At 43.4% G+C, this 18,978-nt stretch overlaps 1 protein-coding gene across 2 annotated transcripts in view; it reads right to left on the reverse strand.

Annotated features, from left to right (window-relative positions):
- The window catches only part of LOC115465460 (PHD finger protein 10-like), a 282,287-nt gene that overhangs the window by 7,794 nt on the left and 255,515 nt on the right, over positions 1-18,978 (reverse strand). For both annotated transcript variants that reach the window (XM_030195940.1, XM_030195942.1), the window contains one exon: positions 11,513-11,701. In XM_030195940.1, coding sequence (XP_030051800.1) covers positions 11,513-11,701 — 189 coding nt within the window. The remainder of the gene's footprint in view (positions 1-11,512; positions 11,702-18,978) is intronic.

Below are 18,978 nucleotides of genomic sequence, written 5' to 3' on the forward strand. Positions count from 1 at the left end.
GAACAATGCCAAAACATATGTCCTAATTTTACTCCCATCTCGCCACATTTCAAACAGGCCCCATCCGTCGACGCTCCCATATGGAAGGCCCTTCTTGGTGGAATATGTGCACGCATAGCAAACTTGAATTGTAATTCCCATTGTGACATCATCCTGCAAGAGCCTCGCAAGGACAAAACATGTGCTTTAAGAATTTGATAAGAGATTACTGTTCTTAAGTCTACTGTCCAGGCCTGTGCCAGACCCTTGTAATCAGGTTCTGGCATTGTGTCTCTGATGTGCCTATGGTGCATCCGAAGCGGAACTTTATTTTGTGCCTGTAAGGAGAATGCATCCGACAGTTCCTCCTGCACGTCCTCCGTCAGATCTTGCCACTCCAGGGCGGAAATGTAATGCTTCAATTGCATGTAGTGGAAGTACTCTGACTGTCAGCAAGAATATTTAGACTTCAGCTCTTCAAATGGTTGAATTTGCCCCTCCTCAGTCAACACATTCGTTATGTAAATTAACCCTTTGCTTTTCCAACGGTGGAACACACCATATATCTGTCCCGGCGGGAAGTCTGGATTGTCACAAATTGTCAAGTATGGCGTGGTCCGTGATGAGAATTGATGAAGGCGACAGATCCATCTCCAAACTGCTTTCGCTGTTGGCATTATATGAGAGTCCTGTAGTATCGGCGGGATCCGACCTCCGCCTGTATGTAGCAGGTTACTGAAGTGGATCCCAGCAGTGAGCTGTGTCTCTAACTCAGTGGCAGAAAACTCCGCTGTGTTACGAAACCAATCTGAGATGTGTCTCATACCACATGCTACAGTAAGATTTCGCACACTCAAAAGTCCCATGCCTCCATGTTCCACAGACATCTGGAGTGTTGCAATCGGTATCCGAGCCTTCCGCCCTTTCCACAAAAATTTATTCAGTTGCTTGTTCAATTTCTGTTCATCTTCCAAGCGTAGAAACAGTGGCAGGGTTTGGAAGACATATAGCCACTTGGGCACAATAACCATATTATATAAGGCTATCCTCCCTGTTATTGATAATGGATAATCATGCCACAGTCTCAGCTGTGTACAAGTCTGAGTAAGTAATGGTTGCACATTTTTAAAGTATAGAGTAGTCAAATCCTGTGGTATATAAGTGCCCAAGTATTTGATTTTTTCTTTTTCCCATATCAAATTCCTCTCACCCACACTCATGCCTCCTGCCTGTGGGTATATCATCAATCCCTTGGACTTCTGCAAATTTAGCGAGAAGCCTGACAAGTTCCCGTATTCCTTAATTATAGTTAACATAGCCTCCAATGCCTCCTGCGGTCTGGATGTAATCACAGCCAAGTCATCAGCAAACGCTAACACTTTAACCTGTCCCTCTCCCACCATCACTCCCGGTATATCCTGCTCAGATTTCAAAGCCCTAAGCAGTGGTTCCAATGCTAGCACAAAAAGTAGAGGTGAGAGGGGGCACCCCTGTCTAGTACCCCTCTCTATCCTAAATGGTGCAGCCTTGACCCCATTAACCAAGATCTCAGCTTCTGGGTCTTTATATAGAGCTATTATGGCTTGATAGAACCAGCCCTGGATTCCCATATATTTAAGAGTTGTGAAGAGGTATTCCCAGCCCACTAGGTCAAAAGCTTTCTCAGCGTCCAAACTATACAGGCAAGTCGGCACACCCCGCTGCTGACTCGACGCCATTGCCAACAGTAGTCGGCGAACATTTCCAACTGCCTGCCTAGTTCTGACAAAGCCTACCTGCTCCTGTCCTATTACCTTAGGCAATATCATGGCCAACCTATTGGCAAGAATTTTGGACAGAATTTTTATGTCCACATTTATGAGTGAGATTGGTCTATAGGAGGCCGCCTGATCCTCTGGGCGCCCTGGTTTGGGAAGAAGTGAAATCAATGCCGTATTACAGTACTGGGGGAATTTACCTTCCGTTATGACCTGAGTATAATAGTCACATAGAGGTCCCACGAAAGAGGTTGGTAGTAATTTATAAAATTCCCCTGTATATCCATCAGGCCCTGGCGCGGAACCTAACGGTAGGGATTTAATCACCTCCTGGATCTCTTTCCCCTGTAATGGACCTTCCAGCATGTTTAATTCTAATTCTGTTAGTTTGGGTACCCCAACGCGTTCCAAAAAACTGTTAAGTACTTGGCGATCTGGTTTTGGGGTTGCCTGATATAGAGCCTTAAAGTGCCTTGTGAATATACGTGCTATGTCTTCGCTATTATTGCATTGCACTCCTTTCTCGTCTCTCAAAATCGTTATTGGTTGCCGATTTCCCCAAGCCCTTACTAATCTCATTAACATTGATCCCGACCTATTCCCAAATCTTTGCAATTTAAATTTTTGAAATGCCAGGGATCTACACATGCGTTCGTGTAACAATGAATTAAGTGTAACCTGCATTGCCAGCAGGTGTTCTTTTGTTGTGGCATTGGGGCTACGTATATAACAGGCTTTCGCCTTCTGCAGTTTGGCTTCCAGCCTCAAGATTGCTATGGAATGTTTTTTATTCCTTGCATGGGCAAAGGCTATCACCTCCCCTCGCAGTACAGCCTTTGCAGCCGACCAGAACAATGTTGGTTGAGTCATATGCCTTCTATTATTCTGCTTGTAATCTTCCCATTTCTGATGGAGAAAATCCCGAAAGTCCTTGCTATGGTATAGATATGCCGGGAATCTCCATCCCCCCGCTGTCTGATAGAACCTCGTAGTCTCCACATCTATCCACACCATAGAGTGGTCAGACAACCCCCCCGGGCCTATTTCCGCTCTAGCTACCCATGAAAATGCTGTTCGACTTATCAGTATGTAGTCTAGTCTGGAGAGCGTGCCATGTGCTCGTGAAACATGAGTATAATCACGCTCTCCAGGGTGTAGTGCCCTCCATGTATCCACCAGGTCTAGAGAGCGCATGAAGGACCTCATGGCCCGTGATTTAGGCCCCCCCCCCCCCGAGATGCTACATTGGGATCAGAGCAATCTACATGATAGTCTGAGACTAGATTAAAATCGCCCATGACTATAAGTTGTGAAGCTTTGTATGGCATGCATATTTCCATTAACTTCGCATTAAATTTTGCATCATAAACATTAGGTCCATATAATCCCAGCACCAGGAATTCTCTATTTTGTATCCATACCTTGACCACTACGTAATCACCCTGTGGGCCAACCTGCACTACTTCAGATTTGGCTGCTAACCCCTTGCGTATTAATAGGGCCACTCCGCCTTTCCGCCCTCCTGCTGAAGTGTAGTGAACCTCCCCCACCCATCTAGTTTTCAATTTCCTATGCTCTTCCGGGGAGAGTCTAGTTTCTTGTAAGCACCCGACATCTACTTTATGTCTCTTTAGGGCCTCCAGAATTTTTGCTCTTTTAATTGGAGTTGCTATCCCTCCCACATTCCATGTAGCAAACCTTAAAGTTTTAATCTTCCTCTCCGTAAAGCTTTGTCGTCTTTAGCTACTTCCAAACACATCTCCGGGGCGCCCAGCCTCACCCGAGAGATCCAAAATGTCAAGGTTCTCCAGTCTGATCCCCAGCTGACATCCCTCCTATCACATCCAGCCCGCTTTTTTCTCTGGTCGTTTTTGCATTGTGAGTTACACAAACATTTATCACCTTCTTCCCTTCTACCCAATATTACCATTATTCCCCCATCCCTCCCTCTCTTAACCCCCCTCCCCCCCCTGTTACAACCCAAAACAATTTAACTCCCATCCTTGTTCACCCAACGGAGATCAGATGAGGTTGAACCCCCCCCCCCCCAAACACACACACCTTATCATATCGTATCATATCAGTCCCATCACCCTCTGTTCTTTTCACCGTAAATTATATTAACATTTCTGCATATAAAGTACAACACACAACCACTTAACTCGTCATAATCATACACTTAAACTTAGACCTTATGGAATGTCCTCTGCTTCTTAGAAGCCTTCTCTTGTCTCTCATGTCGGATCCAGTCCAGCAATAAATTTTGTGGCCTCTTGTGGTGTTTTAAAAAGATGCCATTTTCCCTGGTGTTGGAGTTTTAATGTCGCTGGATAGATTAAGGCAAATTTCTTTTGACTTTCTGCTAGAGATTTACAGACCGGCTGAAATGCCCGTCGCTTCTCCTGTAAGCATAGTGAAAAATCCTGAAATATCTTGACGGCACTGCCATTATAAAACAGTTTATCACGCTTCAGCCGAGCCCCTCTTAGAATCTCCATCTTGTGCACAAAGTTGTGCACTTTTACAATCACCACTCTCGGCCTTTGATTTTGTTCTGGTTTATGCCCTAATCTGTGGGCCCTTTCCAGGCACAAGGATTCTGTATTATCTGAGAGCGCCATTTCTTCAGACAGCCATTTTTCCAGTGCTGATTGTAACATGTGCTCCGGAACTGTTTCTGGAATGCCTACTAAGCGTAAATTATCTCATCGCGATCGATTCTCCAACTCATCGATCTGTTGCGATTGCAGATGCACTAACTTTTTAAGCTCTTCCAGCTGTTTGACTTGCCCAACCTCGCCGTCTTCTATGGCCGACACTCTGTGCTCTAACTCTCCCGTTCGACGGGTGGTATCATCCAAGCGTGTTTCCATCGAGGTGAGCTGATTAGAGAGCTGCTGTAATTGAGGCTCTAATGCCGACTTTACTGCTTCGGTTAATTGTACTAGTTGTTGTTCTGTAAAAGTTATCTCTTTCGGACTTGGCCCGGGGCTCGGCGCCATCTTGGGATCCATCCCCCGCGGCTTCTCCGCATCTTTTTTGACGTTTTTTGCTGGCATTCCCGCTTCAATTTTTATAACAAAAGGGTCCATATAAGCTAACTTGCTGCTTTATGTATTTTTCGCGATTCACTATCACCCGGTAGGCAGTGTGTTGTGTCCGAGGGGAGGCAGGGTCCGAGAGAGGAGCTACTGCAGGTCTGCTCCACTCAGCTCATCACGTGATCTCCCGGTCCCCAAGTTTTAATGAAAGAGCTCAGGCTCTACACACCAATTCTGCCTTGTCATTGATTCTGTGATTGGTTGCAGGGGGCCTGGCTATTGTGGGGTGGATCCCTCAGTGATAACCTCACCGATGAAGGGTGGCCTAGCATTTAAGTACCAGCACCTTTTTTGCTAAAAAAAAAAAAAAAAAAAAAAAAGCACTGATCAGCAGTGATATACTGTTTTACTTCTATTGTAAACAGCTTAGTCACCTGTTTGGATCTATATAGAAATAAATAAAGAAAATGGAATCAGCTCCCATGGCAGGTGCACTTGTCTCTCCAAGAACATCTCTGATGGTGTGCAACCTGCAATTGCAAGGGGAGTGTTCCTTTAGGCAAACAAACAGGGAAAAAAATCACCTGGGAATGAGTAAATATACTGTGTGTACTCAAACTCTATGTTACAGGCCCTTCAAGGTGAATAATATCCCTGTGATTTTATAGTAAGCATAATACTGAACAGAACCATATGGCTTTGGAACACATAATAGGGATGCTGCTCAGTCACTATATGTTTTTAGCTGGATCAGTCCATCTTGTCCTATGTACACCAGCTGGGACAGTACCTTATCTCTGACTGGATTGCTTTTACAGAACTCCAGAACGGCTCCTTCTTTCAGCAATATATGTGCCTCAAAATCCTTCATCAGTTCACCCCACTTCTCAGCAAACATGCCTTTAAGCTCCTAAAACAATGCAGTCCATCTGAGAATGAAGCAGACTATGTTAGCTTAGCCCCAGGGCTATCATCCAGTTATGCCCCATGAGAGGCACTTGGCCATGGGTCACAAACAAGGGAAGCTTCAGTCTGCTGTCCTCTGTATTCTTCCAGAACTTCCAGGTAGCTTCACTTCTTAGCCAGTATGGGCCCAATATTTAGCTGGCATGATCAGTGCTTTGCTTAACACCACTGGTGCGAAACCCGCAAATTCAATGTTGGGCCATGACCGGGCATCAGCATTAAATGTACTGGTTTGTGGAGCCAGCTAATGCATAGCTGATTGAGTGCCTGGCTACGGGTTACTGTATAAAGGTATGATTGACTTTTATGCAGTCCTATTTATGTGGTTAACCTGGCCGGTTAAGTGCTGAATATAGGCACTTAACTGGCCAAATGCCAACTCTGCCCCCAGAATGCCCACAAAATAGCCAGTTTTCTATTTGGCACTAACCAGTTATTTTCAGTGGCACTAACCGGTTAACAGCCACTGAAAATTAGCGGTTAGCCTCAAACAGGCATTTAACCAGCCAGGAGCCATTTCAGGCCAGTTAAATCACATTGAATATCAACCCAACATGTCTTTACCCTCCATAGTACTGTTTTCAATTCTTCCCATTTGCCGTGACTACTGTAATTGTTACTCCCACATCTAGGTGCATTTTCACTACACAGCCATTCATATGTATGTTCATACACAAAAAGGGTTCCAACTATAAGGATCTCCTGTCGCTTTATGTTTAGGCAGCCTAAGTACAAACAGCCTCCAGTTCTCAAGATCAGAAAATGAGTGATCAGTTGCTATTTTTTTCTGGTTCTAGGTCCTAAAAGTGGGTGGGCTTGTAAGCAGGCCTGCCTCCGCGTTGTCTTCCTTGCACATACCTAAGAAGGACATTCTGGTTACAAGTGCTCAGCAAGCTTGGGAATCATTTGGTTCACAATAGCACTAGGAAGCTTCCATTTCCATTATCAAAACAGGATGCTCTAAGTCATTAGACTGGCAGCTGATGGCTAGCCAGGGTTGCCACAAAAGACTGGGCCATATTTTAGACCATAGCCCATTGCAAAAGTGTTGCATCTTGGTGGAAAAAAAGATTTTGCTTGCAGTTCACTGGCCATGCCTACAACCAGCTGCTTGACCAGTCTTTTCTCTAAAGTAGCTTCAAACATGAAAGGCCTTGACAAATAATTCAGTGCTGTTATACGTCAGTCAGCGTCTCTCTTGTAGCCTGTCTCCTCTGGCCATACTCATACCTGTAGACCAGGTTACTTTTGTCAAGTTCAAAAAATGACTTTTAGCAGCTTTCAAAGCATGTTCCTCATTGAAGCCAGAACTCACATTGTTGGCGAACAGTCAAGTTGATCCGAGTGAGCATTACTGATTATACTTGAATGTATAAGCTACAAAGGCCTCAATACCTTCTTCAAACGTAAAGACTTTCCTCAGCTTGCTCCACCTTGTTGCCGCAATTATATTCTTTGACCAGGTTGGAGCTAACAAATGAATCAAGAGTTGACATGGCTTAAACAAGGAACTTTTGATTAAGAGAACTGGAGAAAGCACATATACACTCTGCTTCCTCTCTCTTTGGTCCAGCCTTAATTAGGCCTGTAGACATGTATAGATACATTTCTGACCTCTGCATTGGTGATGTCACCCCTTTTTGGAACCTTCTACAAGCCTCCAAGTTCCTGGATTTTCATAAAGAAGATACTAAATATAGCAATATAAGAATGTCACCCTGATTTGTAGCTCATCAGATTCTACTTTATGTACAACCTGTAGGTAGCTAACACTGAGATTCCCACAGCAGTATCTAGCCTACACAGGAAAACAAATGGAAAATCACAATTTACCATTTTTCCCTCATTTGTTGAAAAGTTAAAACATGCCCCTATGATCACTTAATCAAATGTCCAATAGTCAGAATCCCTTATTTGCGAATAATAAAAATTAGCATTTCCATTCTTTTTGAAAATTATCCATTAAGTGAGAGAATGATTTTGTGGAAGGGAATTTGATTTTATGTTTATTTGAATTTAATATACTGCCCTTCATTTCACATAAGTACATAAGTAATGCCATACTGGGACAGACTGAAGGTTCATCAAGTCCAGCATCCTGTTTCCAACAGTGGCCAATCCAGGTCACAAGTACCTGGCAAGATCCCAAAACAGTACAATACATTTTATGCTGCTTATCCTATAAATAAGCAGTGGATTTTCCCAGAGTCTGTTTTAATAATGGTCTATGGACTTTTCCTTTAGGAAGCCATCCAAACCTTTTCTAAACCCTGCTAAGCTAAACGCTTTTACCACATTCTCTGGCAACAAATTCCAGAGTTTAATTACACGTTGAGTGAAGAAATATTTTCTCCGATTCCTTTTGTAGATTCATTGCATGCCTCCTAGTCTTAGTATTTTGGGAAAGAGTAAATAAGCGATTCACGTCTACCTGTTCCATTCCACTCAATATTTTATAGACCTCCAACATATCTCCCCTCAGCTGTCTTTTCTCCAAGTTGATGAGCCCAGCTGCTTTAGCCTTTCTTCATAGGGAAGTCGCCCCATCCCTTTATCATTTTCGTTGCCCTTCTCTGCACCTTGTCTAATTCCACTATGTGTTTTTTGAGATGCGGCAACCAGAATTGAACACAATATTATACTATTAAAATTACTTCTAAAGAAAACAGTTTTTCTTTCTGAATACAAATCCAGATCTCAAAATTTATCAACTGTGCTAAGATTAGTGAGCAAGAAACACTGAATTATACCGAGGAAAACCTTTTTACCTGTCACTAGGTAGAAAACAGTAAGAACTAGATTCAATAAATGGAAGCCAAAGTTAGGCGCTGTTATGATCTGCATGAGAGAGTATTCTGTAAAGGGAACTCTGTACAGAGCGCCCTTTACAGAATACTAGCTTGGTGCTCTAGGGGTATTTCCCTGTAGATCTCACCTTGCTGGTCTTAGCCTGTAATCATAATACATCAAGATGCAGTCTGCAACCTATGACCTGTACATCAGTGTGTCAGCAAATTCAGCTTTCTGCTTGTGGAAAATCACTGGCAGTCATGTAACATCCAAGGACATGCTGTGGGCAACCAACCCCCCTTTTATCTCCCTGAGAAGCTGAAAAGGGAGTAAGACAGGGCTCCAAAAAGCCTAGTCTGAGCCTGAAATGTATACCAAGAAGTAACAGTTTCAAGGTCACGAACAATGGCGGTTTCTTGCTCATGGAATGAGCTGGACAAGATCGGGATTGGTTCCCTCTGGTCACCTGAGAGAAAGGGACTAAGAAAGCGGGAACAAGAAGAAGTTAGTTAGTTGGCATCCAAGGAAGAAGTTGGAGCTGGCAAGAAGACTGAGAGAACGGAGAAGACCGGAAACACCTGTGGACTGTATGTATGGTGGAAGTACCTGTTGGCTCAGCTATACCATCCCTGAAATCTGTTACGGAGTGTCTGAGACCTGCTTGCTGAAGAGACCCTGCACTAATTTTGAGACCAGACTCGCTGGGGAAGACAGCTCGCGTCTGAGAAGGAAGCTGTGCAACCTCATCCGAGAGACTGCCCGAGAGACAGCCTGGTGAGACAAACAGTGATTTACTTCTTATAGCCGGAAATTAGTGATTGGTGTTTACCTAAGCTTAGGCTGGTTAGAGTCATGCCCGTGGTCAGGAGATAAGCTGCTAACAATTGTATTACCTCAGAACTTTAGTTCAGTGTTACAAATCAGGTTACCTCGTATTCCAGTAAGAATCAGAGTGTATAGTTAGTGACAATATATTTTGTCGTTCTTTTATCTGCAAGTTCTCTATTTTTGCATTTGGCTAAGCCTTGCTACAGAGTTATTCTATATTTGTATATCCTCTTTATCTATAATAAATTCTAATATATATCAGCTGGCTTTAGTTTGTTTCTCTCTTTCGGAAGCATTGGCTTGGTGCCAATCCAGGTTCTATTCATCCCTAGACAGAGATCAGAGTATTTTGCTTGCAAATAATTCTGTAATTGGAACCTGGGTATAAATGAGACTGGTGGGAGGTGTTTTCCTATAAGTATCATTTATGACTACCTACAGTGCGCTTCTTGTGCCTAGCTTTGGGTGCATGCACTTACTCCTGCTGAAACCTGGTATAAATGCTCACACTCAACTGATGGTAGTTAGGCACGCTAATTCAGATATTCTATAGCATCGTGCCTAATTTCTGAGGCCACCCTTGACCCATCCATGACCATGCCTCCTTTTTAATTATGCACTAAGGGGCCCTTTTACAAAGTGGCAGTAAGTCCAACGCAGGCTTACCACACTCTAATCTGGACCTACCACCGGTCCAAGGTAGGCACTGGCAGTAGTTCCAGCCCAAGAATGCATAATTTCCTGCACTAGGGAAAATTGGCCCGTATTTTTTAGCATGGTGCTAACCTGACGGTAATTGGGCAGCGCTGAACACTATGGGTTAGCACGGGAGCCCTTATCATCACCTTGATAGGTGGTGGTAAGTGCTACCCCTCCCTGCATGGCCACACGGTAAGAGCAATCTTACCATTTGGCCATGGCTATTTTCAGCCTTTTCTACCCGCTGTGGTAAAAAGGTCCGCAGCGCACAGCAAAAACAGCCCCCGCAGCTAGCGCAGGACCCTTTTTACAGCAGCTTGGTAAAAGGACCCTTATGACATTTAGGCATTCATGAAGGAATGAGAGAGTAAGAGTGATGTGGTATAGTTAATATACAACCTGAAATGCTTTGATGTTCCCATGCATACCTCCTACCCACCCCCACCCTGTTAGACTGTCAATGAAATGCTTGGATGTTTCACTTATATATACTGTCATCTACCACATTTGCTTATTTCTGATCTGACGAAGAAGGGCAACCTTCTAAAGCTAATCAAGAAATGTATTATGTCCAATAAAAAAGGTATCATCTTATTTTCTTTTCCATGTTTTATTTTGTTTGATTTCTATTGATTACCTTTAAAAGTGGACTAACACAGCTACCACACCTCTCCCTCTTTGTAAAAACTTCTGTTTGTCTTGTTTTCTTCATTTTACTTTAGCTGAAAAATGATAAGCTACTGCAGTTTATTATATGGTAGTTCCTCCTTTATTTTTTTTCAGCTAGAACTATTGCTGGGATCCTGGTTCCATAAGCCTTCATTTGCAACAGGCTTTTTTTTCTTCCAGTTTAACAGATCCCCTTCATCCTATTGTTCCTTGCCCTGAAACTTGGAGCTATGCACCAGAGCTCCTTCTAGAGTTTGTACCACAGTCTCTCTGGTTTTCAAGTGTCACCCTTATTGATGACCACAATTCCCAGGAGCTGGGAATCTTGCCTATACAACATCCCCAGCTGACCTGATCCAGCAACTGAATTATGGACCCTCCACATGGCAGCACTGCCACTGAATCAACTAGGCTGGTGCATTGTATACCAACTTATATCAGAGCTGCCATCTTGAATCCTACTATATATATATATTAACATTGTGTTCAGTTAATGGAAAGTGGAGTTGTCAAGTAGCCTTATGGACCAGTGACAGAAGCAAAAAACTCTATTTTAACATCCAAAAATCCACCTTCTCAGTGATTCATTTTTGGATGACTTCAATATATTCTTAGATGAACTGGTGCTGGACTGATTATACATCAGGGGGGCATAAGAGAGAAGGGGCTACTAGCTGCAAATAGGTAGCTACTCTTTTCACTAGACTAAAAAACAAGAAGGATCGCTGCTTGGGAAAAAAAAAATGAAGGTATTACACAATGGAATCTAACAAGTCACATTACCTGAAGGAATAGAGCCCAAGCCAACACAAAAAGTGTGATAACCACGGTCACACTGGTCACAGAACATCATTTCTTCTTCATGGTGAGGCTGGCCACATATGATGCACGTTTTGCACTCCATACATTGCCATGGGTATTTCTTGATCACATTAAGAAGTTCCGTAGACATGTCCAAGCAAGAAGGATGGACTAAATTAACAAAAACAACCCAGAAACAAATAAACAACCTCACCATCACATTAATATTCTTAAAAGGAAAACCTGTTCTAGAAACCTCAGGTTCTAACATCTAAGCCAGGTGAAATTCATTTCCTAACTGTATATTTGTCTATCTCAGTTAACTTAAAGTTTTAATGTCTTGTGGTGAACTTACTTGGTTAATTTATTTTGGGTTTCACAGCTGGAGCAGTATGATACTTGTTCATTCAGTACATTTGGAGGATAGAGACCAAGTCAGTGTTAACACACACTACTCCAGCAGTGGTACAAAATTGCTAGAATCTTGAAATCAGTTCACCAGCAAACATCATTGAAATACATTTATTTTAATTAACTGATCTCCCCTGACTAAACAATAGGATTGGTTATTTTACGAGGGCTACTGAATCATCATAAGAATCAAAGGTAACATAACACATCAGCTGCTAAAATTATATATGTTCCATTAAAGAAGTCAATTCACTTTGATATAACGAGGTTCAATCAATCCACTATCTTGTAGGGGGAGGGGGGACTGGATGGATCAAGAGAAAGGAAGGGGAAAGGGTCATGGATTTGATATACTGCCTTTCTGTAGTGCAACCAAAGTGATTTACATTTATTATATGCAAGTACTTTCTCTGTCCCTTGTAAGCTTACAATCTAATTTTTGTTTGTACCTGGGGCAATGAATGGTTAAGTGATTTGCTCACAGTACAAGAAGCTACAGTGGGAATTGAACCCAGTTCTCCAGCCCACTGCACTAACAATTAGGCTACTCCTCCTTCACCTTTAGGCTATTAATTCAGATCAGTGGTGACCAAAGTTCAATACTATAGTATTCTGATGACTTAATTGTTGCTCTCTTTCCTTTTCATTGTGTGTGTGTGTTTTTTTTCTTGTTCCGTTCTTGTTATGGACTTGTTACATTCTATGGTTAAGCTTTAACTACTTAATTTTTTTAAGTTTTGGTAAATTTGTCATGGACTGTGATTTCTTATGATGTATTTAAATACATAAGAAATGTTACAACCCCCCCCCTACAAAAAAACAAACAGCAGTTATCATCATAATTTGATCATCACTGTTGGCAATCTTTGGAGAGGCCAAAAATAACATTCTGCCCAGGACTGTACAAGGTTCAGACTATAAATATTTGTAAATAAATAAATACAATTAGAACATGGGGACTGAACTGATCTTTCACATTTGTAGATAGGACCTCCAGAGCAGGGTTGAGGTCTATCAGCAGGGTGCTTGTACCACTACAGTTCTTGATTTATATGCTCTTTCGGTGAATGGTGCAATGATATCTTGTGTCCTAGGTGCCTCCTCATCAATCTTGCATCCTCCAAATTACCGTTGCTGTCAGCATGAGCTCAAACAAACTTTTAAAATTTACCAATGGCTCAGCTCCTGAAGCCATGGAGGAAGGTGTGTAAAAGCATGTTGTTTTCCTCTGAGGTGCGAGGTCAGTACAGATGGCTCAGTTCCTGGGGCCAGAGGAAGAGGGCTCAAGAGCATAAGAATGACACCACACCTCAAAGAAAACTGATGTGCTCTTAAGTGCCCTTACTCCTTTGGCTTTAGGAGCTTAGCTGACACCTGTCTAGTTCACCTAAAGCGCTAGCCCTGTGAATTAAGTACTTTAATTGTTAGTGCTGTCCGCTTAATATCTTTCATGAGCACCAAAAAATTCATAAAAACTTAAAATGAAAAATAAAAGAAAGAAATGATCTCACTAAGACAATGTAACTGATTTTATGTTTAATAGTCTGGTTCAAAATACAGTATATACTTCTGCTCGCTCATATTTGCAGGGGTGTAGCTACAACAGAGCAAGTCCGGCAAAATGCCCAGGGCAGACCAATGGAATGAGGGGGGGCCCATTCAGTCCTAGTTACACCGTTGCTGATTTGGCATGTGATTTCCTGCTGTCACTTCAGTATTTTGGGGGGTGGGGGAGGAGGGAAGTGAGAGGTGGGATTAAGAAGTTTATTTTTATCATTTTGCTTTTAAAATGAAACAGAACTGACCCCTTGAGCCTTCATCATGGGTATAGTATGATGGAGGGGAGACAAAGCCCTCCAAATGTTTTGCAGTCCACAAAAGCAGCACACACTCTTCTAATAGTTAAAAAGGATTTTACTCCTGCCACTTCAAAACACAACGTGGAAATGTTTCGCCTCTCTAGAGGCTGAGTCAGGGATTAACAACTGTATGATGAAACTTAAAAAGCATACATTTATTAAACATGAATAACTAAACCATAACATAAAACACTGTCTCTAACATACAAACCATATCTTCTAGGACTATTAATCCCTGATGCAGCCTCTAGAAAGATGAAACGTGGCCATGTCAAGTTGTGTTTTAAAGTGGCAAGAATAAAAGTATTTTTAACTATTAGATGATGTGTGTTCTGCTTTTGTGGACCGTACTGCTTTCTTTCTGCAGAACTTTTGTTTTCCTCTTCTGGATTTCCTCTCCAAGTGCTTTGGGCATAGGAATGTCATCAATAGAAATCAAACAAAATAAAACATGGAAAAGAAAATAAGATGATACCTTTTTTATTGGACATAACTTAATACATTTCTTGATTAGCTTTCGAAGGTTGCCCTTCTTCCTCAGATCGGAAATAAGCAAATGTGGTAGCAGATAGTATATATGAGAGAAACATCAAAGCATTACTTTGACTGTCTGACAGAGTGGGAGGGTGGGGGTATGCATGGGGACATCAAAGCATTTCATTGATATTCTAACAGAATGGGTGTTGGTAGGTGAGAGGAGGGTAATAAACAGAGAAATAAACAGAGAAATACAGCTTATGTTTTATAATGAGTTAGAAAACCCAGATCCTTATTAAGTCCTGTTTGTTGGGTGACAGGAGGTAGGGCCAGCAGATACTTGCAGAGTCCCTGAATGCCATGGCTCTGTGGACCTTTCATCAGTCCTTTTGTTGCTAGCGCTGTCGCAGCTGCCATGAGGATCAAGGTTTGAAGGGAGTGTGGAAAAGGGGAAGACGCCTGGAGCACAGGAAGTGAATGGAAGAGAAAAGGAGATACTAGACCATAGGGGAGGGAAGAGAGGGGGCATGCTGAACAACCGGGGGGGGGGGGGGGGGGAAGAGGAGAGACTGGACTAGAAGCACCTGGCTTCACACTGAGAGCAGCACTTGATGCACTTTACCAGTGCCTCCATGCTGCCGGGGCTGTTACCATAGTTGCACTGGCTGCATGATGAAATTGAGAGCAGTGCTGCAGCCTTCCTAGCATGGAGAAGGTGATGACTGAAACAAATAGGAGCTGCAAGAGTGGTCTGCTGTAACAATGGTTCAAAAGAGACAGTTCCCCATGACCAAGCAAGACCAAAACACCCAACAAACAGGACTTAATAAGTATCTGGGTTTTCTAACTCATTATAAAACATAAGCTGTATTTCTCTGTTTATTACCCTCCTCTCACCTACCAACACCCATTCTGTTAGAATATCAATGAAATGCTTTGATGTCCCCATGCATACCCCACCCTCCCACTCTGTCAGACAGTCAAAGTAATGCTTTGATGTTTCTCTCATATATACTATCTGCTACCTCATTTGCTTATTTCCGATCTGAGGAGGAAGGGCAACCTTCGAAAGCTAATCAAGAAATGTATTAAGTTATGTCCAATAAAAAAGGTATCATCTTATTTTCTTTTCCATGTTTTATTTTGTTTGATTTCTATTGATAACCTTTAAGAGTGGACTAACACGGCTACCACACCTCTCTGGCATAGGAATGGAAACGAGAGCCTTTTTCCTGCACAGGCACCTTTCCCTCTTCTGTACTCACCTCAGACCCTCGGTCCTCATTATAGCTCATCCAGTGCTAGCAACAAAAGAGCCAGTTAAAGGGCCACAGAGCTTTGGTGTTCAGGTAATGTGCATGGTTCTACCAGCCTCTTCCCATGCCAGTAGGAAGTGTGTATTACAGGAGGTAGGGCCAGCAGATACTTGCAGAGTCCCTGAATGCCATGGCTCTGTGGCCCTTTCACCAGTCCTTTTGTTGCTAGCGCTGTCGCAGCTGCCATGAGGACCAAGGTTTGAGGGGAGTGTGGAAAAGGGGAAGACGCCTGGAACACAGGAAGTGAATGGAAGAGAAAAGGAGATACTAGACCATAGGGGAGGGAAGAGAGGGGGCATGCTGAACAACCGGGGGGGGGGGGGGGGGGGGGGGGGAGAGAGGCGAGACTGGACTAGAAGCACCTGGCTTCACACTGAGAGCAGCACTTGATGCGCTTTACCAGTGCCTCCATGCTGCCGGGGCTGTTACCATAGTTGCACTGGCTGCATGACGAAATTGAGAGCAGTGCTGCAGCCTTCCTAGCATGGAGAAGGTGTTGACTGAAACAAATAGGAGCTGCAAGAATGGTCTGCCGTAACAATGGTTCAAAAGAGACAGTTCCCCATGACCAAGCAAGACCAAGAAGAGGAGAAAGAAAGGGATAACTTGCCAATCTGCAGTTTTCCACCAATGATCACTTCTGTCCTTAGCAGAAAAAAACCATGGGGGGGGGGGGGGGGGGGAGGGAGGGAAGGAATTTCAGACTCCTCTGAGATATTTCCAGGCTCTGCTTCCAAGCTATTCTCTTTATGTTTAAGAGCCACCAGAAAAATCTGTTCTCTCTGCTCAACTGAAGCCGAGTCCTCCGACCGGATCAGACGCTTCATTGAGATCTGTTTAGGAGCTGCACAGTTGCCCATCACTATCTACTAGAGATAGAGAAATACTAAACACCTGACAATGCATGCTGCCCTTAAAGGGCAGAGCCCACAAGTCTTTGGCCTCTGCCGCCATCTGCTGGTTGATGGGAACAACCCACTGGTCCTGAACTGGTCAGGGTGCTAAGGGAAGAAAGGTACTGGGAGTTAACTCTGGCAGATACTGAGAATGGAAGAAAGGGGCTAATGCTGATATATGCTGGGGCTGTGGGCAAACTTTGGAGAATGGGATGATTTTAGAAAAAGGGACTGGGGCTGAGAGGAGAATTCTGGAGGCTGATGCAACAGCTGGGGCTGGGAAAAGGGGGTATGCTGAGAGTAAGAAGGAAGAGGAGGACAGAAACTTTGTAGGGGGAAGGAGACGGAGAAATTGTATGCTGGAAGCAGGCAGGGTGAAATTGTATAAGTAAAGAAGTAGGTGATTAGATGCTAAAAATTGGGGAGAGACAGGGACGCTGGATGCTGCATTAAAAGGCAAGGAGCTGTGAAGAGGGTGAGAGACAAAGAAAGGGGACAGGTCTTTGAAGGAGGTGAGAGAGGATGGAAATGGAGAAGTGAAAGGGGGAATGGGAGTCTGGATAAGGAGTAAAGACATAAAGGGGCTGGAGATGGATAGAAATAAGTGACAGAGAAGGAGTTGGTGAGGAGATGAAAGGCAGCAGTAGATGAGGCTAAAGAAGGGATGAGTACACAGAAAGGAAATGGGAGCTTGCAAGTGAAAGACAGGGGGAATAGGAGGCTAGGAAAGGAATAAGAGTCAGGTGGAAATGAAAGGACAAGGAAAGTAAGTGTACAAAGTGGTAAGCTGGTATGGAAGAGAAAGGTGAAAAGAGGGCGGTTGAAGATGGAAGAGAGGAGGAGAAGGAATGATATCTAATTATAAGTAGATCATAAGAATAGCCATACTGGGCCAGACCAATGGTCCATCTAGCTCAGTATCCTGTTTCCAACAGCGGCCAATCTAGGTCACAATTACCTGGCAGAAACCCAAATAGTAGCAACATTCCATGCTACCAATCCCAGGGCAAGCAGTGGCTTCCCCAATAATCAAAAGGCAGGTGAGAGAAATGGAGGAAAAAAAGATTAAAAAGAAATGTCAATGTCAGAGACAAATGTAAGGGAGAAAGGGAAGGACAGTGAAGAAACAGAAAACAGAAATGAGATCCAGGAAAAGAATTTAAGAGCGCACCAACAAATGGAAGTGTAAAAGAGGGACTGAGACCAACCCAACTGGAAAAATAAAATGGTCAAACAACAAAGGTAGAAGGGGGTCAATATTCAAACTGATTTAACTGGCAGGAGAGGCTCCTACCTGGTTTAATTGTACTCAGCAGCGTGCAGAGCTGCTGAATATTGGTTCAGACCATAAAGATCAAATCCAGCCAATGGAGGGGTGTTCTGGCAGTGGACTCAAAGAGGAGCCGAGAGGTATACAGGTACCAGTGCTATTCAGTTCCGATTCCTGCATGGCTAAGTGACCAGATAGGACTGCACAAAAGGCTTTCTTAACTTTAGCCACTTATCTATGAGAGTGCTGACACTGAATATCTGGCTAGTGTGGCCTGATTCATCCTCTGTTGTCCCATCACCCCCCCCCCCTGAAAAACCCCAAACCCTTCCCAACCCTCCCAAGAGCATGGGCTCCTCCTGACACCCCCCAAGAGCACTGGCCTTTCCCAACAAAAGTCTACCCCCAACCCCCCCTCACAAGAGCAGCCCCCTCATGACCCCCCACCCCCTTCACAAGAGCAGCCCCTGATATGCTTCACGCTCCTAAATAACCTCCACCCAGTCACCTGTAGCCCTCCCCCCCCAGGTCTACCTTAATATCCCTAGTGGTGTAGGAGGGTAGGCTGAGCAGCAGCAAACCCCAATCACTCCTGCCCATGCTGCATATGGTCGCAAACTGGCTGCCACAACCTCTAGTGTTAGACTTGCTAGAATATTGAAAGGGAAAGGGGATGGGATTTCATATGCTGCCTTTTTGTGGTTACAATCAAAGTGGTCTACCTAATATATATACAGCTACTTATTTTGTACCTGGGCAATGGAGGGTTAGGTGACTTGCCAAGAGTCACAAGAAGCCGAAGTGGAAATTGAACCCAGTTCCCCTAGTTCTCAGACCATTGCACTAACCATTAGGCTGCATATTCAGCAGGACTTGTATAAGTTCTGGTGGCCACAAAATGTCTGGTCATACTTGGATATTTAATTCTGGTGCCAGAACATGGATCAGCACTGAATATTCAGGTCAAATTTAATCAGTAGCAGTCAGTGCTTAAAAATAACGCTGGCTGCTGCTGGCTGAATATTTACTAGAAAAAATGTGTAGGTTTGGAAAATGTGCATTTGATGTATTTGTTCTGTACACGAGGAAATGCATTTCTTTTTCTCATTCTTCAATGCTCCACAGCTCAGAGAGTCAGGTTTCTTGAGTTTTCCTGATTCCATTTCCATTTTTTCATTGTATATTTCTAATTTATAACTTCTTATTCTTTACTAGGTGG

Source organism: Microcaecilia unicolor, chromosome 3, assembly GCF_901765095.1.
Source record: "Microcaecilia unicolor chromosome 3, aMicUni1.1, whole genome shotgun sequence".
Lineage (NCBI taxonomy): Eukaryota > Metazoa > Chordata > Amphibia > Gymnophiona > Siphonopidae > Microcaecilia > Microcaecilia unicolor.